Consider the following 12,583-nt stretch of genomic DNA (forward strand, 5'->3'; position numbering starts at 1 on the left):
ATGTTTGAAACCCCTCACTCAAGACCAAAACCTCATCTCAAACATCTCTAAAACCATTAACTATTTCTCAGCCTTTCACTCACTTTTCAATTGCATAAAACACTTTTATTCAAAACACTTCACACAATACTCTACCTAAGACACAAAAATCTAACAGGAAGTGACCTGCTTTCCTTTTCCAAACACAACCAATCAAAATGCTACACTTATTCACCAGGTCACACACCCACTCCTCACATGAGCAAACACTAACTGCTTAACTGATCACTAACCAATAACTGCTTTAGTATACAGTAGACCTATAAATAGGTCAAAGGTCAGATTAAACAATTTGAACAATGGATGGCAACAATGGACAAAGAGCAAGGGGAGTAGGAGGGAGAGGCCATGTACGACAACGAGGACAAAGTTCAAGGAGGAGATATGGAAGAGGAGGAGGGCAAAGAAGAGGAAGGAGAGCGATCACTGATGAGTTCGGGGTCACATTTATTGATCATGTGATCAACCACAGGTCGACAATGAAAGAAGGTGGACTGAGAGTCCCGCCCAACTTGAGTCGCTTTACAGTGGCATCCATAATTTGAACCTTCAGAAATTAGAACAGGTTGCAACAATCTAATGGTATTTCAGCAGTACAGTATTGTAAAATAAGTATTTTTTGCAATAAAAGTAAAAATTTTACTTTTGGTTTACATATGTTTATGGTTTGCTTTTCTTGTATGATACTGTATACAACACTGTGCTACTGTTACAACTGTAATGTTTTGCCAAATAAATATTTGCTGTTTCAACATTGCATTTGGTGTTTACAGTGTACTTCTCAGAACCTCTTAGCAGATAACTTACACTGTAAAACATTGAATGGAAATGTACACAGAAGCCTATGAAAGACAAAGGAGCTTTAGATTTAGAACAGCGTGTAAATGGTATATCAAAGAACTTACTATTATGGAAAAAGTGTTTGCCATCTGATGCAAATGCTTCATTTTGGAATGTGTTTATGGCATTTTGAATACAGTGTTTCATTTTTAAGGACATATGAGGTATTTTGCGCAGTTTGGGGAATTGTGTGTAGAGTTTTGAAAACGTGTGTAAGCAGTTGGGAAAAACTGTAAAACCAAACTATACAAAATCTGAGCTATAATATATCAGATCATGCTGATACCATGCTCTATACTGTATTTATGGACATGAATGTTGAATTAGGCCACAACCTGTTTGTCTGTCAATATCTGTAACTAAGCCATAGAGCACAGCCAAACATGTTAAATGACATGCAAACACAACAATAAAAAAATACTAAAAAGCCCTAATACATACACAGTAGCCATGTATCATGATGCATTTAAAGAAGTTGGAAACCTTTGCATGTCTTCCAGTACTTGGGCCACACTGAGCAGAGGTGTCTTGATGCGTTTCCTAAGGTTGTGCTGCAGGAGGGGCAGGCAGAAGCTCCACTGGGTAGCACACACTGCCTGCATGGCCTGAGGTTCCCCTTCGCTCACTGCAGTCTGCAGCAACTGATCCAGCTTGCCTATCTCCTTCAGACGTGCCTGTGGGATAACATCTACATCTATCTTGCTCTCCTATAGCAATGACAGCAAAACACGTCTATCACTTGGCAAATATACTTGGATTGAATTGGACTGAATATGTGGTGCCAATTTTTAAATGTGACAGTTTTACCAAATGAGATTACATGATCCTACTTCCCTCAAGAATTGTTTTCCTTCAGTGGAAAAACTCCTGAATATATACTAGGGTGTTTATAAGATATATAATTAAAATTTTCCACTGAAACTCAAACTGATGAAGTGCTTTTAGGTGGGTTAGCAGTTCCTTAAAGCAGGGACACCTATTCAAGGGAAGGGGAGTTCTATATTTAAACAAAGAATGAGATTACAGAAAGTAGTATTTTCTGCCTGCATCATAACATGCGGCAGAAATACATGGTTGATTAGTCAGGCATATGGTCGTGCACCTCCACACTGGCTTTGGAATAGTTATCCATCGTCGCCTCTCGCTTCAGGAGGTTGATTTCACAGTTGACACATTCCATTATTATGCGTTGGCCAACACTCTAAAAAGACAAATACACATGTGATTCCAAGAGGTTCAGCAGTGCACTGGAGACAAGATGACACATATTTCATTTAAAGTTTTAAAGCTCAGGCAGTGTTCCTAAGTATGTTTTGATTTCACTTAATTCACAAAGTATGTAAAAGCAAAAAGGGCACATTTATGAATTTTTTTTACACCTTTCTATGAAATACATTCTGCTTTGGTGAAAGTAATTAAAAATGCAGCAACCTCTCGGACATGAGCTCAGCTAATTAATCTCATCTACTGTCAAGTGCCCACTTAAGAGGGGATGTCAAATCATGCATAAATTTGCATGTTTCTATAATATGTACAGCTACAGCATGGAGCCACACTACTGCCTAAATTTCCAAGAGTATAGCTGACACTCACAGCGTCTCCCACCGACTTCAGCTCTTTCAAACAGTTGGCAGCAACTTTCTGATGCTTCATTTGCAAGGCCAGCAGAGCCAACTCCAGTAGGAAGGCAACTCTGCAAATCCCAGATAAAACATAATTTATACAATTCACAATACTTCAGTACAGCCATGTACTGACCTTGGGATATCCATACTGTATGTGGTTTTACTGTAGTGGGAAACAAAGGTACGATTGTTGGGTAGGAGATTTGTTTAGGGCACTTTAGGTCACAGACCTGTCCGCTGGTTCGATGGGTGTTGGCCTCTGAAGAGGGCTGGAGTTCACAGGTGTAGCGGATACTTCAGCACAATCCACCAGGAGATGAAAAATATGCGCAAGCTCCGCTTTTGTTGGCTCATCCTCATTTATTTCTTCCAACCTGCTACAGAAAACATGCACATTTATATACAAACACTTATGCATCCAACACTATGCATGCATCTGTTTTTCCATTCACCCTCTTATAAATCACACCAAATAACCAAAATAACCTATGTGATGCTGGTGATGGCTGGGTCAGACTGACTCATACTGTCGTTGTTTATAGCTGAGCTGCAGAGCCATAAAGAGCTCTGACATGTTGAGTACATCCCTGCAGAAAGGGGGTGGGGGATGGGACTGGGTTTGGTCTATGCCACACCAGAAGCTATGGTACTATACTGTTAATGTATACAGGCAGCCAGAAAAACCTGCCCACTATGTGACGCCACAGGCTAACGTGAGAGCCAGTGGATCAGATTTTATGTTTGAAGAGCTTCTAAGTTAGTTTCAGGATCAAAAACGCATCAATATCCCTCTGCAAGTCCTGCATCTTAAGAAAACATGGTATCTATTTAAAATACACTTTGCAGGTTACTAATACAGAACGTAAGATCATAACTGAGAAAGGTTATGATTGAATTTGCCTCTATTTTTAGCAAGAAGCTTTCAAAAAAAGAAAAAATGCAATTAATAAATAATGCATACTCTTTCAAACACAACGTTGCCTCCACAACTGTTAACAAAGCAAACAAAAATCTAAGGCTTCATTTCTTGGACAACTACAGTTACAGTACAACTTGATGACAGCACATGATGATCATGACAGCACAAAAATAATGCTTTCTGCAAAATAAATCCTCCAGCAATTTCAGAGCAGAAGAAAACAAACCTTTACCTTAAATATAACACAGAAAATGTGCTTACTGTTTAAAATCTTGTATTTTGTAAATGACTGCTAAAGTAGGAGACTGCCTGCTCATTTCAATGAGGACATCACTCTCTGTCAGCTTGTGATGTACCTAAGGAAAGAAGAGTAAAGGTAGAAGTCATTCAAATATATATATATATATATTGCAACAAAAATCTTAAATCTTTATCCTTTTAGTTAAGTAAGACAGAAATGCTGTTTACCAGTAATGTAAATAGTCTCGGAAAAAGATGTGGGGTATGTGACTTGATGAATTCTTCTGTAACTTTGGCAAAGCGTGCAGCATCCTCTGTTTTCCCAGAGTCCACAATACATTTGATCAGGTGCCTGAATAGAAACCGATAATATTTCACTCTGAAAGAACAGTGTTTTACAAAAAATCCAATATAAACAAACAGTTAATAAACAGCTCTTGCTTTATGAAGCTTGTAATGTTCCGTTTTTGTTGACACTGTAGTCTAGAAGAATTGCACTGCATTTTTATCCACCTTATCTGGATAACACCTGAAGCAATGAATTTCAGACATATTGTACCCAGTTTATTACACACAGTTTTTTTCAATTGCTTAAACACATGAAATTTTGCCTCTTTTTCTCGAAACTCTAAACACAAATCCACAACTCCTCAACCAAGTCCCCAAACATCCTATTTTCAGGTCAAAATGAAGCTCTCCACTCAAAACCATTCAATCTTGCTGATATACCAAACTTTGCACTTAGACATAACACACAAGCCCTCAAAAACACACACACTACAACACAGTCTTACACACTGGTGAGATAAATTCAAAACAATACTACAAAATGATTATAAGTAATGTTGCTCGTGGTTCTCCCCCTCAAAAACTGTTTCACATGATGAACACAAAAGATATAACACATGAAAACATTTGCACATTTGCACACATTTATTTTATTCCTTACTGTACTGTACAACACACCAAACAACAGCGTCCTGTCTTTGGTCTGGGACAGGCCAGAGATTCTTGTTCTCCACCTCCTCCATCTACCTCCTCCACCTCCTTGTTCACCTCATCCTTCTCCCTCCTCCTCCTCCTCCATCTAACTCTTCCACCTCCTTCCTCTTCCTTCACCTCTTCCTCCTCTCTCGTGTCCTACACCTCTTCCTTCAGATTTCTCTGGATCCACTGTTCCAAGACTGAACTGACCTTTTATCTATCTATTGAAAGTTCTGATTGGTGTGTTATCAATTTTGACTCAGTGCTAACTGAGCTCAACCTGTGCTGATTGAGTGGACAATATTGAATGTCAGTGTTTACTCAATGACCACATGGTGTAGGCAATGAGAAATGAAGGGATTTGTGTGTAGAGTTTAAGGAAATGGGTTTGCTTTTTGAAAAATTGAGTCATGGTTTTGAAATTTTAGTTCAAAAGCCTGGTTATAGTGTTTAAGCAATGGAGAAAAACTGTAACACCATGGCTGGCTGTATCACTGACATTACACTGTACATGAACAGCACATAATGTCCTCCGAACTAAGATAACATTTGGGCCTGATGTGTCGTGGCTGAACATGAAAAAACAGCTTACATTAGAACAGATTCCTCACTCCATAGAGGAGAATAAGGCAACAAATGAACTGCTGGTTAATTAGCTCTATACGACATCCCCATGAATCCAGCATGAGAATGGACAAAATCAGGGCAGAATTTATTCATGAAAGAGAAGTAAGAGAGCATTGCTGGGTCACTTGCATCATGAGCTCAGCCCTCCAGCTGTGGTCCTGGTCTGCCACCTCCTCCAGACTTTGGACCACCTGCCTAAGGGAGGGGACGAGGTGGTGGCACCGCCCTGGCTGCAGGAGAGGACGCACTGTCTGGAAGTACAGCACTGACGCATTGAACACTATGAAGTAGTATCTGTAAGAAACAAACCACATGTGTAAGAGGTAAAGAGAGAACACTGAATTATTGATGTGATGCACATGCAAGCCATTTCTTCCAAGTCCAAGTCCTGTGAATTGCAAATGTATGTGGATTAGCCATCGTCCAATGAGCCTCCAGAGAGCGCCCTGTATAAGCTTTTTATGTGAAATAAGCGAAATTTATGAATTCAAGTTGCCGTTTTAGAGAAAATTGTGTGAACACACTGTTTGAGCGCTACTAATTTATTCACCAGAGAGTGTGTTGCGCATTAGTCTGGGGTGGGTGTATGAGATATGTATTCCCATTGGTGTTAATTTGGACTGCTCATTCAGCCCTTTTATTGACAGGTTATGAGTTCATTAGCAAATGGATTCAGTGCTGATTTCTTGCAAAGGCTAAGCAGCTATCTCCAAACACATCTCTCTCAGAGTAAGGAACAGGGGACCTTATAATTTCTAAGTTCTATTTATTACATGTATATTTATCATCCTTTTCACCCTGCTCACAGATACTTCCAGTCAGCTGCTTGAAAGAATACATGCTGAATATCACACACTATTTTACTTTCTTTCTTTAAACTATGTGTTTCTACAGATGCACCTTAGCACTACAGTGGCAAATGCCAAACAATATCAGAGATGATAAACATTGCATGGCATAAATTGGTCAACTTCATACCGTTAGAACAAAGCCAAGCACACTTCTGAGAGATTCCATACCTTGGTTCAGATTTTGAAATTTCAATTGCTTTAAGAAAATCCAGCACAGCCTCTTCAAAGTCTTCCTAAAATAGAAAATATTGCAAAAGAGGAAATGAGAACTTGTCACATCATACAAACTTACAACGATCAGATAAACCAACCATTCAGTAAACGCCACAGTTTGATAAAATACTAATTAAAACTTTAAACTACACTAAACTGTGAAAGACAAAGGCCAATCTTGAAGAATCACATTGTGAAAAAAAGTAGTTGTTTATGAAGCTACGACACCTGCTCCAATTTTAGTGCAAGTAAGTTCAATATATCTCTACAGAAATGGTGTGTGTATGTGTGTGTGTGTGTGTGTGTGTGTGTGACTCATTTGTAAAGAGACACAAATACACACAACCCCATTGACAAGATGTGTCCAATTTACTGTCCTCACCACACTTCCAGTGGCCGGCGGAGTCTTCAGCTGGCCCTGGCAGAGGTAGGCTCGACATAAAAATTGATTCGCTGGCGGATTCCTTTCAAAGTACATCTTTAGACACACTGTGCTTATCTCTAGACAACCAAGCTGAAAACACAGAAAGGGAGATGCACAAATGCCAAACAAAATACATTTTTATAGCTTATCTGCATTTTTCCATATTTGATGCATTTTTAAAACAATTGAAATGGAAATGGCTTAATGTATATGTGGTGTACATTTATTTTATGCATGACAACTGCAGGCTGTTGCCCATGAGAATGTCAGTACTGTGTTATATACTGTCTCCTGTTAATTGTGAGATAAATTCACCCAGGGTAGTTTTCATTCAAGGAATTGCAGTACTGACAGGGGAGATAACCTTGTAACAGAAAATACCATTAGACCATATACTTTTTAATGGTATATGGTCTGTATAAAATAAGTATTACATTTTTTCTCATGCAACAACTGAAACTTAACAGTAATGGACACTTGATCTTGTGTTAGAAAATGTCTTCGATAGTATGAATACCAGGAAGGTCATCATATCTATCATGTTTTCATGCAACAGGATTTCATGCTTCTCTAGAAAACTGAAGAATATGTGATGTAGTTCTGCTGTGGATGAGGACTAATTCAGTATTCACTTAAGCCTGAGACATCAAGGCACACTTCATTTTCACAGAAAAAGCTTGGTTTCATGATATAAAAAAGAAAGAACAAATCACATTATGGAATATAACTGTTTCATTATTCAAATATGCTTCTCTTGCCCTAGGACAATTCAACCTATATTAGTGAATATTCATTATTATCCCATACTGAGAGAATAGTCAGATTTAGCTAACTAAAGTTACTGTACAAAAACAGTGACATAAGGAAATCTGTGATAAGTCTCTTCTAGCAGAGGGGGCCCTGCAGACTTTTTTATTTCCATGATTTCCTATATCAGTACCTGTAGATACTGTCACTAACAGCCTCTGTGTTAATCAACCAAAACCATGATTTATTTACTCAAACCCAATACATCCTCTCTACATGCCACTAATGTCAGTAATAATTCATGAACTTCCACAGAAAAAGATGCTTACATATCATCACAGTAGCAAGCATTTACTAATATAAATGCGCTCCACATTTTTCACAGTCGGATGCAAATCTTTTATTCTTGGAGGCAGCTTGAAGCATCGTGTCTTATGTGACATCTCAGCAGTCATGAACTCCTCGCAACATGAAAACACTCCACACAGCACAGGAAGGCAAGGTTGCAGGCACATTCAGAGCATGTGTTTTCTCTTTCATACAGACGATTTCAGCATCAGAGTCTGATGCTGACTGGGCTGATGTGTGTACACCTACATGGGTCGTCCTGGTAACAGAATTTCTAACTCTATCAAATAAATTGTATGAAATATAGTCTATTTATCTTCATTTAACTAGTATTCAGTATTCACTTTTGGAAAACAAATTAATCTGGCATGAGATAGACAGGGAAATCTAATGTACAAATGTATTCATACAGTATTTTCACATAATAATTATGATTAATACTTGCAGTACCTACAGTAAGGTGCAGTTTAGAGTTAATTGGAAGTGAGAATTAGTTCTTAAACTTGGTATAACATGCCTACCTTTAATTAATAATTACAATCTGGTAGGCTTCCTAGTTTGCTATTTGTTTGTCACACAGACCAGACAAAACCAGCCCCTGTCCAGTGTTGGGCAGTAAAGCTCATGATCTCAGTATGTCCTGACCTCTTGCTTCGACCCTGCTGACAGAATACTGGCCAAGTCTACTTTACATCAACAGGCACGTTACCGTCATGCATCCCGGCCTCAGCCTCACCTGCAGAGCTGCTTCCGCGCACACGACATACAACTCTAGGGCAAGGCGTGAAGGCCGTCCGCTTGTTCCAGCTGCTGTCGTGTTCTTGATTAAACTGTAGGCTGACTGCAGAGCTCCGAAGTCTACATAAATTACATGTCGTTAAACACAATCAATGCGTACTTTCACAAATCATTAGAAGCGTAATTGTTCCTGAATTACAAACCGTGCTGCTCCTTTGCCTTGGTTAGATAGTGACGAATATCCAGGTCCATGTTAACTTGCTAACACGTTTAATGATAGATATAACGTTATACACGGGTATATAAATATACGTTTAATAATGAGTTGCGTCTGTTAGCCAGCTAGAGTAAAACTAATTAACGTTAACGCAATGACGGACAGTTTAAGCTAACTTGGGCAACAAAAATACAACATTGCTAAGCTGTTCAAAAAAACAATACGTCCGTCCGTATTACTTTCTTTAACAAATAACTAACCCTATGTGAAAGGAAATGCTGGACCCAACTGTAACCACTCCACCATCAGCGTTTGTGGTTGGCAAGCGTTACTAAGCAACCTGGGCTTGAACTACGGTCAAGGGAAGGGACCAAAAGGGTTGACACAAAAAGCGAACATTTACATTCCACTGACTTCTAGAGTTTAAACAACACTGTAGTCTCTAAAATCTTCGTTGTCATAAATAATGATGCTTCAGCTACATTTTCACAATACATTTTCATTAGAAAAAACTACATAAATAAAACATTTATAATTTAAAAAACAATTACATCTCTCTTTCTCATAGGCCTACTGTACACACAAGCACATACACACACACACTTATATATACATATACAAAACAGATCTTCACAATACTAAGTATATCACTTAGTTCTCATGGGTACAAGTCGATGCATCTCCGCCAAACATGGCGGCTGCTGATAATAGCAGACAGGCCTTTGCCAGCCATTTGGCCCTCTTTTTGGGAACCCCCAGTTTTTAAACAGAATAGAATAGAATAGAATAGAATTTATTGACTCAAAAGTGCGTAGTGTGTGTAGTAGTAGTAGCTGCCCTTACAGACGATAAAAACACGTAAAATACAAATAACAGCTGAAGACGTACACGTAGGCTACATACACACTCATGACACATCCAATAAAAGATTAAAACAAATAATAAAATAAAAAATTAAATAAAATAAAATACAAAAAAACAACAAGCAGAACACCAAGTTATTGCACACTTCCCAGGCCTCAGCCCTCTTATGACCTGCCTGTGTGTGTGTCCTAAGCTGCCAAATATTAAAACAAGTAGTCTGCACGTATACCCTAGTTCTGAGATGGTGTTTAGGAGTGGCTGGTATTTAATGACCTTGGTCATAAAAGCTTCCTCCATGCTAGAGTCAAAGGTGCATTCAACCTCCAAAACGAACACCTCACTGGACTCCTCATTAATCACAACAACATCTGGTGTATTGGCAAGGAGATGTGAGAAAGTATCAAAATTACTAGTGCAATGTTGAAACATGGATGGTTTTACGTGCACAAATGTTTGTGCATTATTACTGAGGGCGAGAAATGGTCTGATATGTCTTTCACTACAAGGTCCATCATTCTGTCATGACATGCTATGTACGTTCCCTTATAAACATAGCAGCAATTCAATGTGGCAGTGTTTCAGTAGTCTGTTCGGTACTATGATGCAGACAATGAGGAATCTAAATTGTAGGGAACCAGATAGACACACACACACACACACACACACAGAGCCACAAAAAGCACCTCTTCATGCTTGTGGTCCCAACACTTCTTAACTTCAAAGTGCATCATTAGAAATCAGGCCACTCAGTGTGCAAATGTAATTTACTTGGTCAAACCAAATATAGCTACTGATGTGAAAGGGACAAAGTAGTGAGGCAAGGCAAACTACTGTGGCTCTCCCTATAATGGACTTGGGGTTCCTAGTTTGAGGTTTAATTGACAGAATCATGTATTACCTGTCAGTATTTCAGAGCAGCATAGATAGCTCCCCAGTGGCCTTCAGGCAAATTTGTTCAGCAGTTCATTGTGGCATCTGTCTAAATATACACACAGAAAGAGAATATTCACCCTTTGGAATGGCTTAAATTGTGGAATATATAATTATTTACTGGAAGAGATTTTTCCTCTGTCACTTGACCTACTTAACGGTTTGAGTTAGTGCTTTTATTTGTTGTTAAAAACTGTATTTTGCTAATAAATGTGAGTGAATGTGATATTTACTGTATGCTCACTGTTGAATTTCAGAGAGAGACACTTACATGCTGTACTCCTGGACATTTCAGGGAGACATACAGACATATAGATATATTTGAGACGTGTCAGACTTCAGTATGAAGTAGGATCTTTGTATCAGTGCCTCACACCTAAAATTCCAAATATAAATAATAAATAATGGGAAATTTATTGTGTCATCTATACTGTAATTACTCATTTAAACAGATAAAGTCCAAACAATCAACTTTCTTAAAATGAAGGTACAGAACAAGTAGTTTATGTTAGTGTGGCTGGCTTCACAAAGCCATTAGCCAGGCAACCTGGCCAACACAGATGGTGTTATATGATGATGGATGGGCTCCTAAAATCCTAAATGTGTTTGTTCAGGCTTACATCCAGTATGTAACAATAACACACCCATCCTGCTGTGTATATTACAAGAATTTAATACTGCTGTATAATCCTATGAAATTTAATATTTACAATATAGTATATTGTAGAACGTAGAACGTAGAACCCAGGAGCAAGTGTTCACCATGTGACAGTGGAAATATTTCCACGAATTAGCTTTTTAAAATAGAAGTAATAATAGTTATAAGTATGTGCCAATATCCAGGAAAAGCCACTAGGGCATTTTTGCTGTGTTCACAATATCTGACTTTAATTTACTGTCACTGGAGCTTCTCCGGGAATGGCTCATATTCACAAAGAAAGACTTAACTGTCTTGGATTACATGAATAACAAGCCTGGACTCTTTTCAGAATTTAATTTAAGGAACTGTTCAATCCAACAAATAAAAGCTAAGCTCCAGTTAGGGCTCAATAGCAGATTGTAGCTCCATTCAGCGCCCGTTTACACTCCATCATAAATACTATTTTGCCTAAATGCAGCATGTTTGGGTAATGGTCTCTTGTAAAATGAGAAAGGAAATTGAAATGCCATTATGTGATAATCCCTGAACTGTGTCTGTGAGTTATCTTTGGACCAGTGCACAGACTCTAGCCACATTTAATGAGGATATAACTGCATGTCACAATCTTGTCAGCAGCACTGATGAACACAAAGGTGGAGAACAAAGATAAATAATGTACCACCAGTAGTGAAGTTCCATTAATCATCACAGCACTTTCCACAGATGAATAGAAGCAAAAACCCAAAAGGCTGGTGCTTTTGTGTTTCACACCAGGAAGCTAATTGTAAACATGCATTCAGATAAAGAGGATGAGTCGCAGATTTGTTAGCTGTTTTTAATTATTTTTTATTTTTTTCCGTACTTAGAAGTTATAATGAGATTGTTTACTAAAAAAAAAAAAGAGCATGCTGATAATGCTAGTCCTTTAACAATCCATGTTTACAGCAGTTAGTTGGTATGTCACACAGTGTTAAATTGAACTCCACAGACAAAACTATTCTGCCCAGTGTTTTAATTTCACTTTTTAAATTAACTTTTGAAAAGCTATGGTCCTACACTTTTAATTTATGATATATTGCACTACCCTTAATCGAAACATATCGCCAATGAGAGCGGGAGGGTTTTTGATAGCAAGCATTTACATACGGTGGTGGACGAAGTACTCAGAATACCAGACTGCAAAAATACTACTTATAAGTTAAAGTACTGCATTGAAAATGTTACTTATGTAAAAGTATGCAAGCATCTTCAGTAAAATGCACTTAAAGTATTAAAAGTAAAAGTACTCAATGCAGAAAAATGTCCACTGTGAAAGGTATACTATTACATACGGTATT

General features: G+C 38.2%; 1 protein-coding gene across 14 annotated transcripts in view; it reads right to left on the bottom strand.

The window, feature by feature from the left end:
• The window catches only part of LOC123983824 (cilia- and flagella-associated protein 46), a 117,686-nt gene extending 108,525 nt beyond the window's left edge, over positions 1-9,161 (bottom strand). For 12 of the 14 annotated variants that reach the window (XM_046070219.1, XM_046070218.1, XM_046070217.1 and 9 more), the window contains exons 1-11: positions 8,799-9,134; positions 8,594-8,715; positions 6,721-6,852; positions 6,294-6,358; positions 5,404-5,568; positions 3,892-4,015; positions 3,685-3,779; positions 2,735-2,881; positions 2,473-2,572; positions 1,982-2,080; positions 1,363-1,553 (exon numbers count right to left, since the gene is read on the bottom strand). In XM_046070219.1, the coding sequence (XP_045926175.1) occupies positions 1,363-1,553; positions 1,982-2,080; positions 2,473-2,572; positions 2,735-2,881; positions 3,685-3,779; positions 3,892-4,015; positions 5,404-5,568; positions 6,294-6,358; positions 6,721-6,852; positions 8,594-8,715; positions 8,799-8,847 (1,289 nt within the window). In that variant the 5' untranslated portion in view covers positions 8,848-9,134. Of the gene's footprint in view, positions 1-1,362; positions 1,554-1,981; positions 2,081-2,472; positions 2,573-2,734; positions 2,882-3,684; positions 3,780-3,891; positions 4,016-5,403; positions 5,569-6,293; positions 6,359-6,720; positions 6,853-8,593; positions 8,716-8,798 lie in introns of all 14 variants that reach the window. The other 2 variants (XM_046070210.1, XM_046070214.1) reach the window with 2 other exon arrangements.
• Between the last annotated feature and the right edge of the window lie 3,422 nt (positions 9,162-12,583).

Source organism: Micropterus dolomieu, linkage group LG15 (genome assembly GCF_021292245.1).
Source record: "Micropterus dolomieu isolate WLL.071019.BEF.003 ecotype Adirondacks linkage group LG15, ASM2129224v1, whole genome shotgun sequence".
NCBI lineage: Eukaryota > Metazoa > Chordata > Actinopteri > Centrarchiformes > Centrarchidae > Micropterus > Micropterus dolomieu.